At 37.0% G+C, this 20,954-nt stretch overlaps 1 protein-coding gene across 3 annotated transcripts; it reads left to right on the top strand.

Annotated features, from left to right (window-relative positions):
* Window positions 1-3,746: 3,746 nt before the first annotated feature.
* On the top strand, window positions 3,747-20,387 carry LOC116264635 (uncharacterized). Of its 3 annotated transcripts, none has more exons than XM_031644963.1 (9): window positions 3,747-3,899; window positions 7,114-7,244; window positions 9,040-9,128; window positions 10,436-10,574; window positions 17,279-17,353; window positions 17,766-17,887; window positions 17,976-18,051; window positions 19,852-19,911; window positions 20,068-20,387. In XM_031644963.1, the coding sequence occupies exons 2-9, from the start codon at window positions 7,131-7,133 to the stop codon at window positions 20,194-20,196; spliced, it is 804 nt and encodes a 267-aa protein (XP_031500823.1). In that variant the 5' UTR covers window positions 3,747-3,899; window positions 7,114-7,130; the 3' UTR covers window positions 20,197-20,387. The 3 variants fall into 3 exon arrangements, with proteins under 3 accessions (XP_031500823.1, XP_031500822.1, XP_031500824.1); XM_031644962.1 differs by lacking the exon at window positions 3,747-3,899 and adding an exon at window positions 3,915-4,138; XM_031644964.2 differs by lacking the exons at window positions 3,747-3,899; window positions 7,114-7,244 and adding an exon at window positions 8,339-8,815.
* The last annotated feature ends 567 nt before the right edge of the window (window positions 20,388-20,954 follow it).

Here is a 20,954-nt window from a genome sequence, read left to right as displayed (position 1 = left end):
TATGAGAGCACTAAAGAGATTTCAAAAAATGATCTTCAAAGGTTTCCAATTGATATTTGTAAATATTTCTCAATTTAACTTTTTCTCAAATCAAAATGTTTTACATTCTCAAGTGATTCTTCAAGAACTTTTTCAAAAGTTTGAAACATCAAGTTTTCAACATTTTCTCAAACATAACACCACATTTAAAATGAAAAAGATGTTTAAGCCAAAACAAAATGCATCAAGGATAAACATAACCCTTGGATTGATTATCTCTGGTAAAAGCGCCGGGAGCGGTCGATCCTCGTACTGACGGATGAGTCTCTTTCTCTCTCATTTTCAAAATAAAATCTCATTTTTCTGAAGCGCTCCAAAAGCCAAAGAAACTTGGGGATGCAAACAAATGGCGACATAATAAAATTGTGGGTTCAAATTATACCATGCAATATAGATTCTATGCGGTTGATTGTCAAACATTTTCCTCATTCTCTACATTGAATGTTATTTTTTCTTTTACTCTTTTCATACAATTATATAGAAACCTCAGAGTTGGGATTTCATCTTAATCAACTCTTTTTAGGTCTTACACTATAGGTAATGTGACTTTAGCAATATAAAATATGACCCTCCAAAAACATTTTCATGAGTGAAAATATATGCTACTCACTTAACTTTTGCTCTCTTACCTTAATAGTCATTTTCTTGAAACTCTAGACATAAAAACATATTTTTCAATCATCTTTTACTGGTAAAGATACTTTGCAAAGATATAAGTTGCAAAGCAAATGATAGTAGATCACGGAAGTTCTCTACCCTTTGTTTACTTTCTCATCAAATTTAAAGGCCATGAGTATAGATATTTGAATCTAGGAAAAGTCTTTCATTTGTCTAAAGTTTGCTTGCACACCTTCATCTTGTTCATATCTTCAAGAATTAAATATGAGCAATGTGTTGCACAAGGAGTCTAGCAAATGTGTTGACAACCTTCAATCTCTTTTAACTTCAAGCCTTTAGATTTATAATTAACAACATTATCTATGTCTATTTGAATGTTTCCCAATCTCTTTGATTACTTCTAAATAATTTTACCAAATTATCTACTGTCTTCTTTTCTCCACTAACATCTCATGACTTTAGGAAAATTACACCTGAAGGATTGTTGATTATAACATTGATCAAGTTTCTACCTCTATCATTTGCTCAACCATATGTCGTTAAGGTACAATCAATTTTAGACCATATTTTGTTGTACTCTTCTAACATGCTTTTGACCAAATCAACTCTGACTTGTAGGATCTATGTTCTCATATCATGATAGCTTAATGGCTTCAATCATCAACCATGGTTTGCAATATTTCCGTACATAGATACAAGATATGAACTAGTGCACAAGTAAATGGTAAAGCATTTGCGAAGGCAAACTTTTCTATTGAATCACAAACTTCTTTTCTTGAATCTTTTATCTATTGTTGTTTATCCAGCTCCTAAAGTTACAAATTATTCAAAAAGTCGGTCTAAACTTTCAACTTGATTAACTAAAGGAGAAGTAAAATCAATAGTTGTTCCAGCTTCACCTGTAGGAAGATTGTTATGCTTCTACGCTTTTTTGGTAGACCTTGAAGTGAGGTAATTCTTGAAAATCTGTACTACGTTTGGTGGTGTATCATCATATTGTTTAATACCATATGGTATCCATACCAAATGTTCATTTATTCTTGCTATACTACTTGTGAAAACACTTTGACAATATTTGCATCTCAAATGTCCTCTTCTCTTTTTGTTATCAGACTCTGCTTTGCTACAATGCTTCCATGTTGGATTGGTCCATGGCACTTTTCCTCAAATGTATAATCAAAATCAACTGCATGCACTTGCAATTAATTGGTGAGATAAAGATATATAACACTGATAATTATAGTGGACATGTTTTCCATAACATTTTAATGAAAAAAAAGTGTAGAACATTGATATTGTTTTTATACATGTTGCTTAAGTTTAACATGACATATAAGATTACAAATACGTGAACATGTCAGTTGTAACAATCAATTGTCTCTTTTATTGGATGTAGTAGGGACCAATCCATATCCATTGCAATCAACTTATATTTCCATAAAATATCCTTCACTTTTCACCCTTCAAATGCATTTTACACTAGCCACTTCATGGCACAATTTTTAAGGGCACTTTCGAAATGCTACCATGTTATTTGCTGGCATCAAAGCCTTCTAATTCTACTGGATTCAAAAGACAGGATATCCACCACCCTCCCACATATAGCCACTTCGTTGGAGGGCAACTTTGCCAAAACACTTTAGAACTTGACCAATATAAGTAGGAATGTTCAACAAGAGTCGAGCCCGAGCTTAGCTAGCTCTAACTTGGCTCTACTCACATATTCCTCGACTAGTTTGGTCTCATGGGCGAGTAATCATCATCTTCTTGTTATAGAAAGCAATCATCAACTTAGCTAAAAATGTATGTGTTTACTAGTTGTAATATACATGTTTCGGGCCATGAAGTAGGAGTTGACAGAAAAAGTTGCAGAGTTGAAGGTGCCAAGGGGCTGCCCATTTGGTCCTAGCGTTTGAGCTATGTCTCTCCATTGCACCATCGTCAAATCCGCACCTAACCCTTCCAGCATTATGAAAGCTTTCGTCGCTGGAATGCTCACCTTCTCCCTAAACATCACAAGACCAGAAAGAAACAATGTTTTCTCAACCGACGAATATATTACATATTACAACACTGTGTTGTGCAGGCAGGCATTCGACTTGGTCGATGGCTTCTGTTCTGAAACCCTCGACTCGGTCCCTTGACCTGGTCGAGGGTTCGAGGGTTTCAGAAATCATTGATCAACGCAATCGAGGATTTCTGTTCAGAAACCCTCGACCTGCACAAGAATTAAGAAACACTCGACGAGATCGAGGATTTCTGAAACCTTTAACGAGAGAGAGAGAGAAAGAGAGAGAAGGAGAGATGAGGTGAGGAGAAGTGGAAGGAGGAGGAGGAGGAGAGATGGAAAGAGACAGAGGTGACAGAGAGCGGGAGAGAAGTACCTCCTTCTGTCCTCCATCCTTGCTGTTGCAGCCCATGAGATAAAGCGAGAAGGAGAGAGAAGCTGAAGAAGAAGAAGAGGAGGAGGAGGAAGAAGAGAAAGAGAGGGATGAGGAAGAAGAAAGAGAAGGAGAGAGAGGAGGTGCAATTGCAGCACGAGAAAAAAGGGGGGGGGGGGGGTGAGAAGGAAGAAGAAGAGAGAGAGATATGAAAAATGAAATAGAAAAGACAGCGCGACAAATGAAAATGAAACGTATATGAGCGAGTTCGGTTTAAACGAGTAGAGCGCTTAGAAACCCGAACTCGGCTTGTTTTTTAACTCAAATTTTAATTTAAATTCAAACTTTAATTGTTTAGTAAATGAGTCGAGCTCAAGTCCAGCCAGCCGAATTCGCTTGACTCGTTAAAAAATTTGACAGCGCTTTATTTTTAATAAAGGTTAAGCCGTTTTCCAAAATAAAAGGTTAAATTTTCACTTGTTCCAAAAGAAAATGACATATTTACGGACTTTTTTCTTTGCGATTGACAGAAAATTGAGAGTCCATACAAGGCAAACAATAAAAATGAGGTTTGCATTTCATATTGGCCATCAAATAGAAAATTTTCTAAAGAAGGCTTTTTTGGGTTAATTTTGGCACGGAGTGGACTTTCTATCCGTTAAAAAAATGTTCAGGTCCAACCCGTTTACGTTACCTCTCGAAGAGGGAGGGAGGGAGACCGGGAGAGATTCTTTCTCCGTTTCCTGTGGCTGTGGGGGTTGTCTGATATTGTTTCATAAACTTGCGTACCAAACGAGTTGCGTCTCTTGAAGAAGGAATCCCATGCAGCGTCCAGCAGCACGCCTCAAGACTCCCCAACAGGTACACGCGACAGCTCCTTCCTTCCTGTCGATACCGTGATCAACCTGCACCTTTTTCTTCCTTTCTCTTTTGTATCCTAATTCTTGGTGAACAGTTTGGATTCTCGTCACGTTAATCGCTTATGACGGAATATTTGTGCATGGTTTGTTGGTCTAACTATTTTGGCGCCTCTTTCTCTTTTTGTCTCTACACCTCGGCATTCCCTCTCTCGGGCTCTCTTCTTTCCTGGTTTTCTTGAGGTGGGTACTCACAGAAGCAGCGAGTTGCGAGATTTCTGATTGTTGGCAACGGTTTTATGTTTGTAAAATTTTCTGGAGGTTTTCCATTCGTAAAAGTTTCTGGAATCTCTCTGTTTCTCTCTCTCGCTCCCTGCAGTTCGAGATGATCTTGTGAAGTAACCTTTCTATTTTGTGGCCTGTTAATCTTTCTTCCGTTGTCTTTGTTGGAGTTCTCTTTCGGGGATGATGTTCAAATTATGATTTGCTTCTACCTTATGCGCTTCCTTGATTTTTTTTGTTCTTTTTATGCCATGTTGGTTCGGCAATACTTCTTCGCAGTTTATTTGCTTAATTTTTATTTGTGGTAACTGATGACTGAGGGTCATAGCCAGCATATTCCATGCCTTCTTGGTTCCTGTGAGGTTAAAATTGCGAATGTCATTGATTTTCAGCATATCCTATGTAATTTGGCATGCTTATTTCTCTTGACTTTCATCTATTTCATCTATAAGCTTCACTTTATAACCTAAATACCATGCTCTGTTATCTGACTTGTGCCACAGAGAATGATATTTTTCTGTTGGAGTGTTTCAGAAACCAGTAGGTAACTTGGCCACGTTTATAAGCAGCTAAATTGACACCTAATAATTTCTATCTTTAGCACCTCATGGTCGCTGTTTAGTAGCTGATGATTCTCATGTTCAGGATAATCTTGTTTTGACATTGTTTTGAGCACTGCATTCTTCTTTGTGCTATATTTGGCCTTTTCAAGTCATTTTGCAACATCACATTGAGAAGGTTGGTTTCGGAAACATATATAGAAAATTCACACTCATAATTGGCAAACTTGTGACTCCAACTTGGATCGGCAGATGACCGGGTCAGTGAGTTGGCTCATCGACTTGGTCGAATTTTAAAATAACCATAATGTAAATCATTGTAGCTGAATTGGGCCGTTAGGGTCGAGTCCGGGCCGAGTTAGGCCTAGTAGAGCCGAGTCGGGGGCGAGTCGGGCCAACCTTGTCTCATGGCCGGATTTTTTAGCGATCCGACTCGACTCTGGCGATTCTCAATCCAGCCCGGCAAGTTTGCCAACTATGGTCACACTGAGCCTCTTGGCATAGAAAACGTGTTTGCATTTTGAACTATGTAGGATGCAGATTTCATGTGCGTGAAAATATGTCTTTCTGTAGGTGTAGTGAAAAAATAATTAAAAGTCAATTGAATAAACATGGATATCACAATTTTGTTTCCCCTGCTTTGAGCTTATTATTATATTAGTTTTTTCATTTTTACATGAGGAAGCCACACCCAGGCAGTGAGATTAGTTGCACTGCTGGTGGCATAAACTCTAAGACCAATGCTCTCTAATGCTTTGGGATATGATAGAAGTGCCTCACATCTGATTTTAGCTTATTTTAACGAATTGCAGTCTACATATTTATTTCAACCTATTGTATCATGATGCTATATTCTGGGAAAGTCATGCCATACTGTGAAGTCAGAATTGATGTTTAGTCACAAAAAAAAAACCCATTGTTTTGGAAAAATACCTGAAAAAATGTCAAAACTAATAAAAATGCAAAAAACCCATTTTTCCCCTTTTTTTGAAAAACTCCTAAATAATTTTTTCACATCTTTATCACATTTTTTCTCATTATTTTTACGTTACTTTTGCTTTAAAGTTTAAAGTGTAAGTTAAACTGTTTATCTTCATTTCTATCATTACTAAACATCATTTTTTATTATTTTATCAATTTTTTTTTATTGTTAGTTTTTTCATTTATTGTTCTTTTCATATTTTTTAGGATTTCTTTTCCGAGAGTTTCCCAAGATTTTCAGTTTTGCCAAAAAAAAAGACCAAGAAAAATCTCACCGTTTGAAACCCAACAGTATTTGTGACTGTGGTTGTGCCTTTAATATGTTGTTTCTGCTTTGGGCCATGGGTGATTATGGATTGGTATCTGTGTTGGTCCTTTTTCTCATTTGAAAAGGGGAAGAAAATGAGAGAAAGAAGAAAAGGGAAGTGGGAGGAGGTGGAAGACGAGGTTGTTACTTGTTAATTTTACACACCAGTCAGGGGAAAGAAGAATGTGCATCTCCTGGGCTGAAAATTTCCTGGAAGCGCAAGACTTTCAATGGTTTCCTTCATCATCATTAAATCAGGGAAAGGTTCTTTGAAGAAAAAATTGAAGATTATAAATGAAATTGTTACAGTAATATCATAATATCTTCATGTATATTCTTTGTTTTTCTAATATTTAATTTTGATGCCAATTTGCAAAAGGAATCACTAATCTTTTCTTTAATTTCATAAATGGCTTGAATGTGCAACTTCATTATTTCATTATTTGTGTTTTGCATCTATCTTAATTGGTTTGAGTTCATCCATCTTTCATTTGGCTGTGCAGTGATGTATTTGATCAATTGTCCAGAAGACCAATGTACCTAAAGAACTGTTGTTAATTAGGAAATGTAACAAGTTATGATGCTAACCGATTTGATTTCAGTTTTATCTATATTCTTCATCAGCTTTAAGAACCTTTTCAAGACTTGCATGCTTAAACTGCTACTTTGTTGACATCTTTATTTCCTTTGGATAAAGGTAAGGGGAGTTTGATTTTGGAGTTTGTTGATCAAAGCTTTAATTAGCATTACAAACATGGCTGTAACTTCCATATTCTTTGGATGCGTACAAAATTTTGTTTTGATGATAAAAGCATTCTCTTGCTTGCATTTGCCAAAGTTTTAGTTATTTTCCAGGTTGGTGTTTGTCTGCTGATTTTCTTTGGTCTTAGCCATAGAATTGTACATTTTTTCAAATGGAAGTTCCTATTCTTTCCAGCTTTTCTGTATAAATTGTATTTGATGTATGATTCCCTGGTTTCACGGATCTGCATGGGCAAGATTTTACAAAAGTTTGTTTTCTTCTTTGTAATGCTAAAAAATTGCATATGTTGTTAGAATCTGTTGGTAAAAATTGTTTAATGGTGCAGATTTCTGAACAACAGTTATGGCAATCAAAGCATATCAATACCAAGCAAAGTTGCTTCTTGATGACTATTTACTAGCAGATACTTTTATTCCATATACTTCTGTGATTGGTGGAGTCCTATCATGCAAAATGGTAAAACCCCAATTTTTTAATTTCCAAGAATAGAATTTATTTGGAAAATTACTTAATTTTGCTGGTCCTCATTATGTGCAAGTTATGCATGTAATGGCTAAAGGTTTGTCATGATCATTTGATTGTTGAAATACAAAAAAAATTATGAGATAGTTGGATTCAATATGCTTTTTAAGAGTAATTGCTCGTGCAAATGAGTATATTCCTTGTAATAACCCTTTGGCCTCAGATGACAATTTTTTGTTTTTCATGAGTGCCATGACCACTTGTTGACTGGTTATTCCCATATTCAGATTTTATCATATGCATGAATGCTCATGACCAACCCCTACTTTAGGCTGAGCCAACCATCCCTTCTTTAGAAGTTAACTTTGTTTTTCATTTTAGCAACACTAATCATACATATGATCTGTGTATCCAGAAGCCTTAAAATCAGTACCGGGATAATGTGCTTCATATTGTGTGTATGGCTTGAGAGTTTAAAAGTCAATAGCCTGACTTTGTTTAGCTTCAAAGGTCTTGTGTAGATATCCAGAAAACACAATCTATATGTTGAGCCTAAGCTTTAGAACACGAAAGTTGCAGCTTTTGTGGTTGATGTTGTGGAAAAACTCTCTCAGACACATATGAGCAGACCAGCCAAAAATTGCAGCTGCTCCCACTCATTTCCCACACAGGCACACACACACACCCCATACACATACATGCACATATATACCATTGCCACAAATATGAGATTTTTTTTTAAATTCACAAAACCAGAAAAATAAAGGAAAACAAAAAAGTGAAAAGTTGTAATGATTTGAAAAAAAATGCCAAATTGGAAATATCATACATTCTTCTTGTTTTTCATTTTTTCAGAAAATGTTTTTTAATTATAGTTTAAAAATTTTAAGAATTATTTGAATATTTTAATAACCATTTGAAGTTTTATCAATGTTTTCTTATAATAGAAATGATATCTCAAATCATTTTAAATTTATTTCTCATGTTGTATAACTTTTAATTTTTTGAATTTTGAGTTTTTTTGAGATTAGTATCCAAGAAAAGTATTACCTATAGGAACTCAAGAACGATACCTATGACTATGTATGCATGTATGTATGTATGTATGCATGTATGTATCAGTATAAAGAGTCTGTCTTCTCGACACCTAAGGTCTTCTGAAATTATCCAACACTTGTGTCAGCACCTAGGGTTGAAGATGCCTACCTGGTACTTGGTGACGTTGGGTAACCAACCCATTTTTTACCAGATTTGGGTAATGGAAATAGGTGAAGGGCTGTTTAATTGGACCCATATTGAGATTGGATAAAACTTATTAGGAGGCTGATTTGGGACTAATAGTTAGTTTTTATATCTTAAATTCTAAAATGTATAAGTGGCCTTTACATTTTTATTATGATTTGCTACCTTTATAGAAACATTTACAATTGACAACTGATGGTGCTTACATTTTTTGAAGAAGAGAACTGATCAAAGTCAATCCATGAATATGGAGCATGAGCTATGAACTTTGAAAGGTTATTAGGGGGATGATTTTAGGGCCCCATGATTTGTTCTTAACATTGGTAGGTATCTGCTTATTCTAACATCCAGAATATATTTTACTCTCCCTTTGTGGTCTAAGCTAATTTTGGATAGACTAAGAGTTCCACGTTGGTCCATACTCCATAGCTAAAATGACAATTCTGTGAGGACAGTAATCGTTATGTCATTATTGCTAAAAGAAATTAATGTGGTTAGTTCTTTATTCGTGCTAATTGTTTATTGTAGTTTCTTTTGTTTGCTTCAGATATATAACCTTACTCAGCTTCTCACACCTTGGTACTACAAAGGCTATGCTGGTCTTACAAAACTTCAACGTGTTGAATGGGGCAACAGGTACTGTTACTTTGTTTAACACACTTCTATGTTTTTTACGCAGTGTCCAGGTTTATCCTGGATTATGGTGAATTCCATTTAGTCATTCTTTTCTAGAATATAAAGATGAGGTTTGCCCATCGATAAATTGCTGGAACCATCTATTTTAAATTGTACAATAACTATAAGAGAAAAGATCTATGAAAATGAATTCATTTACTCAAAAAAGTGTTAAGGATGCTCTTAAAGAGTTAAACATAATGAGTTGACGAGAAAGTTACTCATTATCTGACAAATGTCTTGAAGTGGAGGCATTTAAATCTGTATTTTGAAAAAATAACAGATAAATGTAAATTGCCATATGTCAGGCACCTAAACGTAAAATATCTGCAATTGTTTTTTCTCGAAGAATAAACATCTGCAGTGAGCTGCATCTTATCTGCCTTTTTTTAATTTTATTGTTATTTAGGTAGTTCTTGGAGCTTGTGTCAATGCTCATTTTATGTGCCTGTTAGGAGAAATATGGAAAGTAACATACAGTATTTGCAGCTTATTCTGTTTCTTACAACAGTGCCTTACTGAGATGGTCACTTAGTCATACCACATAGTACATACTATTCTTCCCATTTTCAGAGGTTGGATTCTCACTGGGTCAAGAGACCCTATCATTCTATGGTAGGTCCATATGATTGGGGTGGGTTTGATAGCCTCGGGTTTGAAATCCTCAGTATTGGAGAACCATGGATTTAAGATGCAACCCTCCCCCCTCCGATCTTAAATCTAACCTTTTCTCAATGCAGTGAAGTAATATAAAGATCTTAAGTGTGGATCTTAGGTCTGACCTAAGACCCTCAGTTTGATGAACCATGGATTTTGCCATGTATATATTTAGCTATATCAGCAAAAACATGTGATGTCAGATCCACATTAGATCTATGGATTTCAAATCCCGAGTAATCGAATGCCCCTTTATTGGAACCCTACATTCTGGAACATGCTGCTGTCAATCACAACATGATACCACAAGTGCAGATAGCTGTCTCTAGGATATTTAATCTTGCATAAGGCAAGATAGCCTCATGATATTAAAGCCTAAGATCATTTGGTTGCGATTAGTGTTGTCTATCTCTCCACCTACTTTGTTCAGTCAGTCCAATGATATGGGTTTTTGTTTCATTTGTCCTTGTTTTTTCATTGATATGGTCAACAGAGTGTAGGATCCAAACTAAGCTATTAGTGTTAATGTCTTACAGTATTTAACTCAGTGTACAGACATAGTATTTGCATAACTTTGGTCTACTAATCTGTTTGTAATTGAAACACTTCAGGGGGACTTCAACTGCGCATGCTATTTTCATCTCAATTATGGCATTGTACCTCATCTACTTCTCAGATCTATTCTCTGACAGTGAAATTGATGGACGAATCATGTTGAGGAGCTCATCTCTTTCAGTTTCCGCTTTGGGAGTAGGCCTTCATTCTTCTTCGTGTGTTCTTAACCATTCTAAGATGCATTGGTACATGCTGCATCTGCTCTTATTTATTAATCTGATAGAATGTTAGTTGAATTTGGATATAAGTTGACTGCTTATGTTTTGATTGTTGTGTTTCTGATATGGCCCATAGTTACCAAAATGGGGGACAGAAGAAGAAAGTGTGATACTGGAATTGCAACCAGAAAGCAGTCATTTCAAAATTTTAGATGATAAGAATTCGGAAAAAAGAGTAGAAAGTGATATGAGGAATCATTTAGGATGCACATTCGGACTATAAAAACTTAAGATTTCTCAAAAAATGATGTTATTGAGACAATTATGATAACTAATATCCATGTGTATGGTTCAAATATTTCTTGATAAAGAATTTTTATGGTTTTTTTTTTCTCAAAGAATATATTTGCTTGCAAAAGAATTTGGGAATGGACTTATTTGCAAACAACAATATGCAATTGGGAAAAATAATTGAGAAAAATCTGTTTCACTAGTTAACAAATCCTTTAAAAAGGGTCTCAAGAAAGTCGTCTCTGAAAATGTATAAAATGTGGAGTTGTATAAAATAGTGATTTGGACAAAACATTACCTTTAACATATTCTTGTGACAATATAGATTCATATTAATGGTGCTTTTTTGATAAATCTTGGTACTCCAATGTTCCAACAATACTGTATGTCTTTGGCTATTGTTGAACATATTAGTTTTAAGTACCTAATGATGTATTTGAGTGCCAAGGTTTTAAATCGATGGATCTTCTGTGGCATAATGTTGTCAATCTGGCAAGGGCAGCACAAAAATCCATGGATTAACAAAGGATCTCAAATCAGACTTAAGAACGACACTTTGTTATTGTTAAAGAGTGTTTTTGAAATATTAGAAAGTTAGAGAGGAGGTTTTTAACTACTTTCTTATAGTAGTTGGACTGTTTTTGTAAAGTTTGTACCGCCAGCCCTAATCTCTTTAAAAGGAGATTAGGGTTAGGTTAATAGATAATCTCTTTGGCTCATCTCTCTCTCTCTCTCGTCCTCTCCTTTCCTCAACATCTCTCTCTCGTCTCCTTCAATCTGGAACATGGTATCAGAGCCCTAGACCTAAGACTGTGCTATCTAGGGTTTCACATTCCTTCCTTTATTTCTTGCCTCTTCCTCCAAGTTAGGGTTCACGTCTATATTTTTTTTTTGCTGATTTCAAGAAAAGCAAGTAATTTGTTTGGTGAAAGGGACTAATCATGTTTAACATGTAGAAACGTGATTAGCACCCTTGTGTTGCTGCTGCTGTGGAAGACATGGAGAAACCTTGATGACGTTGCTGCCGTGGAAGATCAGATCTGATTTTCTGCTGATTGGTTGGAAGCAAATCTATGAAGTCTTGTATCAGATCTGCCCTAAACAGATCTGATTTTTTCTGTTTTTTTTTTGCTGTCGTGGAAGAAGATCTGTGAAGTTATATATCAGATCTGCCCTTTGAAGTTATATATTTTTGCTGTTGTGTGTGGAGTCATGCTATTTGAAGGCTGCTGATTGGCGTGTGGAGCAGAAATGACCTGCTGATCGTGGATGCTTTAGCTGCTGTTTGTGGGTGTAGTTTGGCATGTGGAGCAGAAATGATCTGCTGATTGTGGAGGCTATTTTAGCAACAACTTGACGTGGATGGTGTTATGTTGATCATATGTGGGGGGCAACAACAATAGTCAGCCGTAAGTAGCAGAGATCAGCAGCTGTCTTTTGGAGTTTTGTTCATGGGCCTGTTATCATCCGCAACAATTGATTCAAATCTCTGTATTTTGTTATCTACTCCATTTTATACGGTTCAGATTTGGTTAGTTTCTGTGATTACAGATTCTCTCTTATTGCATAGCATGTGATATTCGTATAATCTTTGAGGATAGTAGAGATTTTTTTTCTGTGGTGTTTGACTCCTGCTTCCTATATATTGTGTGCCATACGTGGGTGGTATTAAGACATGATCTGATTATCACATAGTTCATGTGGAGCAGAATGGTAGACTGCTAGACATATGTGCAGTCGTGTGCAGAGTTACTAAGTCTGGTGTTGTAGCAGCCATCTAATATTCAGGTGGAGTAGAATTGTGGACTGCTGGGGGTGTGTGCAATCACATGTGGGTCAATTGGCATTGGGACTGATTATTATTCTTTTTTTTTTGGAGTTCTGTGATCCGTAAAGATACATTTCTTGATTGAAGTTGACTGCTGCATCTGATACATACATATTGTGCCCAAAATTTTGATTGGAATTTTACTATGACTGATGGTAATGTGTTCGAGGGTTCCAATGACTACAAGATGACTGGAAATTCCTTCTCATATGCCAATACTGGAATAGACTCAGCCTTCTCTATTGGTGCTCCTACCGATGGCCCAGATATGATGTGGATGATAGATTCTGGCGCCTCCAGGCATTGTTGTAATCAATCACACATTTTTTCATCTTTAGTCAGATTCTCTACACCACAACATGTTAGACTGGCTGATGGCAAGCTATCTCCTGTGTTGGGCAGCGGTGATATTTATCTCCCACATTTAGACACTATTACTCATGTGCTCTATGCTCCTCAGTTTCCTGTTAATTTGTTATCTGTTAAGCAATTGGCTATTGACTTACAGTATAGAGTCATTTTTTACCCTGGTTCATGTTCTTTTCAGGACTTACTAACTGGGAAGGTGATTGGTGGCGGCCATGAACGTGAGGGTCTATATTTCTTGTCTGTCCCAGTAAATGTTGCTGCATCATCATTCTCCTCGAAGACTTCTCCTTTCCAGTGGCATCTCAGACTAGGTCATCCATCAGTGTCCAAACTTCGTCGCATGTTTCCAGGTATTACTGCATCAGAGTCCTTCTTATGTGATGCTTGCCAGTTAGGCAAACACACACGGAGTAGTTTTCCATCGAGTCAGAGTCCATCTAGTCAAAGTCCATTTGATCTCATTCATGTGGATGTGTGGGGTCCTAGTCGGGTTCCTTTTCACTCACGTTTTCGGTATTATCTTGTTTTGGTTGATGATTTTACTAGAGTCAATTGGGTATTCTTGTTACGGGAAAGATCGGAAGTCTATATGTATTCTTCCGAAATTTGTCAAAGAAATAAAAACTCAGTTTGGTTTCATTGTCAAAAATATTCGCACTGATAATGTTCTTGAATTCAAATCATCCGTGCTACTTCAATTTTATGCTAATCATGGGATTCGACCTCAATATACTTGTCCTCACACGTCCCAACAAAATGGTGTTGCCGAACGTAAACATCGACAACTCTTAAATGTGACCCATACCCTCATGTTGCATTCACACATGTCTGCCTATTTTTGGGGTGATGCGATTCTTACCGCATGTTATCTCATTAATAGGTTACCCTCGTCAGCCATCCAAAAACGTATTTCCATTCAACTTTTATATCCACATCGACCATTATTTCATATACCTCCCAAAGTGTTTGGATGCACCTGCTTTGCACACATCCTAGGCCCAGACAAAAACAAACTTTCTGCCCAAGCCATCAAATGTGTATTCATTGGATACTCTGCCAATCAAAAAGGATATAAGTGCTTTGATTCCCAGACCAAGAAAGAGATTATCAGTGCGGATGTTACATTATTTGAATCACATCCTTATTTTTCTCCTTCGAGTCCTTCTTCGTCTGAGATGCCTATACCGGTTCCTCTTCCTATTTCACCAGTGTCACTTGAGTCGATCCCTCCATCTCAATCTATGTCATGTGAACATTTCCTTGATCCTCCATTAGTTTACACTCGTCGTCTGGGTCCCTCTCTCAACCGCCCACCAGCACCTTCTCAAGAGGTAAGCTCCACTGATAAGACTGACTCGGGTTTAAATGATGATCACACTGCAGATGATCTCCCCATTGCTATTCGCAAGGGCAAGCGATAGTGCACACTACATCCGATTTCTAATTCTGTCTCTACTGACCATTTGAGTACAAGTTTGGTGCAGTTTGATCGAGCTTTGTCTAGCCACATCATCCCGTCTTCTCACCATCAAGCCTTGTTAGATTCAAGGTGGCGGCAAGCCATGCAGGAGGAAATGGATGCTCTTATCTCTCGGGAGACTTGGGATTTGGTGGATCCACCGATGCACTGTGATGTGGTTGGCTCCAAATGGGTGTTCACCATCAGGTATCATTCTGATGGTTCAGTTGAACGGTTCAAGACACGTCTTGTTGCTAAAGGATATACACAGACTTATGGCGTTGACTTCTTGGAGACCTTTTCGCCCGTGGCTCGGTTGGGCACTATTCGACTGATTATATCTTTTGCTGTCCAGCGAGAGTGACCTCTATTTCAGTTGGATGTGAAAAATGTTTTTCTGTATGGAGACCTGTCTGAAACCGTCTATATGCAGCAACCACCTGGTTTTGAGCGACAGGGGGAGTGTTCCAAGGTATGCAAATTAAAGAAGGCTATTTATGGACTTAAACAGAGTCCTCGTGCATGGTTCCATAAGCTAACTTAGGTTTTATCTAAGTGTGGATTTCAACGATCCCAGCTTGATCACTCATTGTTTATCAAGTGAGGCACATCTCGTATAGTGATATTGATTGTATACGTGGATGATATTGTTCTCATTGGAGAAAGTAATCAAGAAATTGCTCGGACAAAGGAGTTTTTACAACAACACTTTGTTACAAAAGACTGTGGACAACTCCGTTATTTTCTTGGTATTGAGGTGGCTCGTAGTAGTAAAGGAGTTGTAGTGTCTCAAAGAAAATATGCTCTTGATCTTCTGCAGGAAACAGGTTCATTGGGGGCTAAACCTGTCACACTTCTCATGAATCCCACATTCATATACATGATGATGAATTAGAGCCTTTTGACTCTAGATCTTACAGATTTCTGATAGGGAAACTGTTATATTTGACTGTCACTCGCCCCGACATTAGCTTTGCTGTGAATAAGCTAAGTCAGTTCATGGAAAAACCCCAGAAGGTTCATTGGGACGCTGTTCTAATGATTGTTAGATACTTGAAATCAGCCCCGGGAAAAGGGGTTATGGTTCAAAAAGAGAGAAGGTGTTGACATCGAAGCGTATAGTGATGCTGATTATGCAGGATCTGTAGATGACAGGAAGTCTACTACAGGTTTTTGTGTCTTTGTGGGAGGTAATCTTATTTCTTGTAGGAGTAAGAAACAGAATGTGGTAGCTCGATCTAGTGCTGAATCGGAATATAGGGCTATGGCTCAAACTGCGGCTGAAATGTCATGGGTCAGATCATTGCTTCTAGAGTTGGGTGTTTCAGTGAATCTCCCAATGAAGATGTATTGTGACAACAAGGCAGCGACCTATATTGCTACCAATCCTGTCTTTCATGAGAGGACGAAACACATTGAAGTGGATTGCCACTATGTTCGGGACCTAGTTCAAGAAGGAATTGTTAGCACCATTCATGTCTCCTCAGAAGATCAGACAGCTGATATCCTCACCAAGGCTCTTCCCATAGGCGATTTTCTGAGATGTTGTAACAAGCTGAGCATGATTGATATATATGCTCCAGCTTGAAGGGGAGTGTTAAAGAGTGTTTTTGAAATATTAGAAAGTTAGAGAGGAGGTCTTTAAATACTTTCTTATAGTAGTTGGACTGTTTTTGTAAAGTTTGTACCGCCAGCCCTAATCTCTTTAAAAGGATATTAGGGTTACGTTAATGGATAATCTCTTTGGCTCCTCTTTCTCTCTCTCTCTCTCTCTCTCATCCTCTCCTTTCCTCAACATCTCTCTCTCGTCTCCTTCAATCTGTAACAGTTATTTTACATTATCAAAAGCTCTGAACCAAGATGGGAGGGGAAAATATCTCATCCTAGATCCTTGACTCATGAGGACTGAAATTCCTAAACATGGGAACCTTGAGAATGAGGATTACCTTGCAAAGGAATTGGGATACTGCTGTTAGGAGAAAAGCAATTCCTAAACAAATTGGAAGTCCCATGGCTGGAAATTTAGACTCTTATGTTGTAGAAATTGAGATTTTATAAGGTTGCGTTTGATATCCCCAGATCTCAGATCTGGACATGATTTAAGATTCTCAAATCTAGCTGTTTTCTTGGACCAATCTCAACTGGTTGTCGATAGTGAGCATCTGAATATCTCTCTCAAACAACCACGATGATGATGGCCATCAATCCTCTCTCTCTCTCTCTCTCTCTCTCTCTGTGTGTGTGTGTGTGTGTGTGTGTGTGTGTGCAGGTTGAGGTAGTGGTTGGTTCCTGCCAACCAGTGGTGCTTGGTGCATCCATTTCCCACACGGATCTATGATCTGTGGGAAAGATTGGAGGGGGGGCAGGGGGCGGATTTCGGATCTCAAAACCATGGATTCCTCCCCTATAGAAGATTTGAAATCCATGGTTGTGAATTCTGATGTTTACCAAAACAATGGATTTCACATTGAAATCCAGCCTCGGATCTGAGATCCAGGGCAATCAAATGCACCTAAGGGAATCGAGATTCTTTACAATGTTTGATTCTGGTTCCATCACTCCATGTAATCTCAATTCCCATGCAGTGTAAGTGATTCCAGTAACTAGATGTGATCATTCTACAATTTAAAAATTCTGAAAGTCTTAACATGGAAACATAATTTCCTCTCCTTTGGTTCCTGCTAGCAATTGTCTTCATTTTCTTTTTGTAACTATGGGACCTTTATGTTTGCAGGTATCAGTTGGCTACTTCATATCTGACCTAGGAATGATAATTTGGTCATATCCTTCTCTTGGTGGAATGGAGTATGTAAGTAGATTGGAACCTGCCCTTCCTCCACATGTCCGTACAATATGGACACTGGATTCTTATTCACGAAATTGTTACCTTTGCTAGTTGTTGCTTGAACTTGAAATCCCCAATGTGAAAAGGTTTTGGCAGCTCAGCTTGGCATCCTATATATCTTTCAAGTTCTGACCAAATCCTAAATCTGTTCATGAGACATGTTCATATTCTGAGTGCTTTCCGGCTTTGGTCATTTTTCTGTTATTAACGTGAAAGAAAAATAAATATTTGGGTCTCTGATGATACTTGTGGATCAATTCCTTTCTGGACAAAAATTTCTGCTTTCTCTACGAGTTGAAGTTCTTGGGAACAGTTGTCCTGTCAAAAAATTGTCAAATTTATCAATGTCTGTTAAGAAGTTAAATTGCATGTGCAGGTTGTGCATCATTTGCTCTCTGTGGTTTCAGTAGCTTACTCTATGTCTTCAGGGGAAGGCCAGATATATACATTGATGGTTCTTATCTCTGAAATGACAACTCCTTGTGTCAACCTGAGATGGTAATTTTAAAGATTTCACGCAGACCTCTATAAAGCAAGCTCTCTCTGTTTTGTTACTTAACAAGGCTTTGCATTTCCCTATGTAAAGGTATCTTGACACAGCAGGTATGAAGAAGTCCAGGCTATACCTTCTAAATGGAATCATGATGTTCTTCACATGGATGGTATGGCAATTTTTAACCTCTTATTTGCAGAACAGAGAGAGGGATAGAGAGAGAAACTATGTGACAATAAACATGCTATTATGTGTGCTACAACAGATATTATGTTACAGTGAGCTTAATATAATATGTTTATTGCGATATGTATTATTAGATAATAATTTGTGTTACAATATACAATAGTTTTGAAAGCATTTATTAAGTATTCTAAAACCAAAACATCCATTTCTAAACATATTTCAAAAAAAGGTGAAATGATAAAAATGGAACATAACCAATATAAATCATAAGCATGATTAGTTGACCAAATTGGCAAATACCAGGTCACAGTGCAAGGCTTGTTGACAATCACATACACTCAAGGCACAATAGCCTTCTTATGTATGCACAAAGACACTTCCCATTTGGGTCAAGGTCTAATTTCTTACCACGACAAAGAATATAAAAGTAAAATGAAAAAGAAAGTAAAAAAAGAAAAGAAAAGACAAAGACATGAAAATAACACACACACACACACACACATATGTACGCACTTATTTACTTATCCCTCTCTCAAGCTTGCATTGCTATGACCATAAGTTTGCTAGGAAGAAAATGAAATCTAGGTCATAAAGTAGTTGGGTAGGCTTAGAAAGGGGGAGAGAGGATGCTCACTTCTTCATTGTTTTTAAGGTTCCTATGTGAATGGCTCAGACGCCTCTCTAAAAAAAACTTGAGGAGACATAAGAAAGTATAATAAGTTAGCATCCAGTTTTCATATATACATGCAGAGATTTGGGTATCCAAAAATTGTCTGCTCTGGTGACAATCTGGCCATTTGGTCGTTTGTTTTTAGTCTAACTATTCAGGTCTGGTTGGATGTTCTAATATGAGTAACAAAATCATGATCTTTTGTTTGTGTAATGGCCTACATAACTTAGGAACGTTGATTTTCAACCCTGATAAAGTTTGATCCACATATTAGTCATTTCTGCTTTTTTCCCAATCATTTAGTTTTGGGCATTTCAAATGCATCCATATGTTGAGCTTATAAAACAAAATCAGGAAACAATCTAAAAGCAGGGCAGCAATCAGATGGGCAGATGCCAGAAGCATGATCTTTTGGTTGTGTAAGTTAGAGATTATGGCCTACAAAGCTTAAGAACATTGATTTTCAACCCTGATGAAGTCTGATCCAAAAAGGGAAAAGAAATAAAACACACGACATACTGTGTTTTTTTTTTTCCAATCATTTAGTTTTGGGCATTTCAAATGCATCCATATGTTGAACTTATAAAACAAAATCAGAAAACAATCTGAAAGCAAAGTGGCAATCAGATAGACAGATGCTCTTGTGTGTGTGTGACTGTGTATGTCTTGACTTAGATCTAACAACCATTGTAGGATACTGTGACATCTGCTTCCTTATTAGATGCTCAATAATGAGCAGCAAATTTTGATGGGGAGAATAGGTAATAGGTATGCATCCTGATGTTGTTGTTCTTGTTGTTTTTTTTTTTTTTTTTTTATGAACTGTGAACTTTTATATATGTTTTTTTATCATTACATGTTCAAACATTTTGCATCCATCTAGTTACCTGAGAATAATTAAGTGTATCATGTAAACCTAGACATGTAGATGTCTCAGTCTAACTCCTGGTGGTAAGATCCAATAAGATAGAATATATTTTTTAGATTCATTTAGAACCTTCGTGACACTAAGCTATTAAGAGGCTGCTATATCTGTTGATTTGACCTTGTCTGCAGATCATTTAATTATTCCCCCTTCAGTGAAATGCTCAATATATAATAATTTGTTTGCAGGTAGCTCGAATCCTTTTATTTGTCTATATGTACCACCACATGTATCTACACTATGATCAGGTATTAACACCTAAAAAGATTTGGAAAATGTAACCATGATCATTCTCTTTATATTTGTCTTGGTATCATTTCTGTTTTTTATTCATGTAATTGTTATTTTTACTCTTAATATTATTGTTTCTGAACCATATTTAAGATTCTTATCCTCCTTGACAGGCGGAAGGTATCTCTTCATTTGGTTTCTTTCTGGTGCTTGTTGTCCCTTTCGTCCTTGCCATCATGAATCTCATGTGGTTTAGAAAGATAATTAAAGGACTGAAGAGGACACTAGCAAAAAGGCAGTAAATTATCAAGCGGTCCTTTCTTCTTCCTTAATGATCTTTTCCTTTCTTGCCCCCTCTCTCTCTCTCTCTCTCTCTCTCTCTCTCTCTCTCTAAAGGTGTATATGTCAGCAATGTAAGTATATATATGTATAGACAATGCTTGTACTTTCCCTTGATGTAAAAAGTACCTGGTTAGACTATAAGCATTCTGCCTTTGGCAATTTTTTTGTCTTCAAGCACTTACTGTGGCATGTATTTTCTTGCCTTTCCTGTTGACATATCGTATAGTTCAACCAGAAAGGGTTGCGGGCAATGTCACCTGGGTGTGTTTCCCAGGAGCTCGCACCCACACCGACGCGTTGCGGGTGCGGGTGCGCTCCAGGTGCGCACCCAATCCGCACCCGATGATGAGGCGCACCCAAACCGCACCCAGGGGAGTTGGATCAAGTTTCGAGTCGAAACCAAATCCAAACCAAGTTCATCTGCGTGTATGGTTTGGATCTGGATCTGATTTCGGGATAAAACCAGATTAAAAATCCACAAAATCAAATCCCCGTCGACCGTTGCATCTAATTTAATACATCTATAGATATATTATATGTTCTCTTTTCTCTTTAAAAAAAAACGATACAGGACTAAAGAATGGTGGCTTTCATAAAACGATCTGTTTGCCTTTTTTTCAAACATTTCTTTTTTGATTTTTTTCCACTATCATAAAAATGTATAATTTTAATTGTATTATTCAATTTCTACGAAAAATTAATAATAATAATAATCTTA

Source organism: Nymphaea colorata, chromosome 11 (assembly GCF_008831285.2).
Source record: "Nymphaea colorata isolate Beijing-Zhang1983 chromosome 11, ASM883128v2, whole genome shotgun sequence".
Lineage (NCBI taxonomy): Eukaryota > Viridiplantae > Streptophyta > Magnoliopsida > Nymphaeales > Nymphaeaceae > Nymphaea > Nymphaea colorata.
The sequence above is the reverse complement of the archived record's forward strand: the minus strand, read 5'-3'. Positions and strand labels throughout refer to the sequence as shown.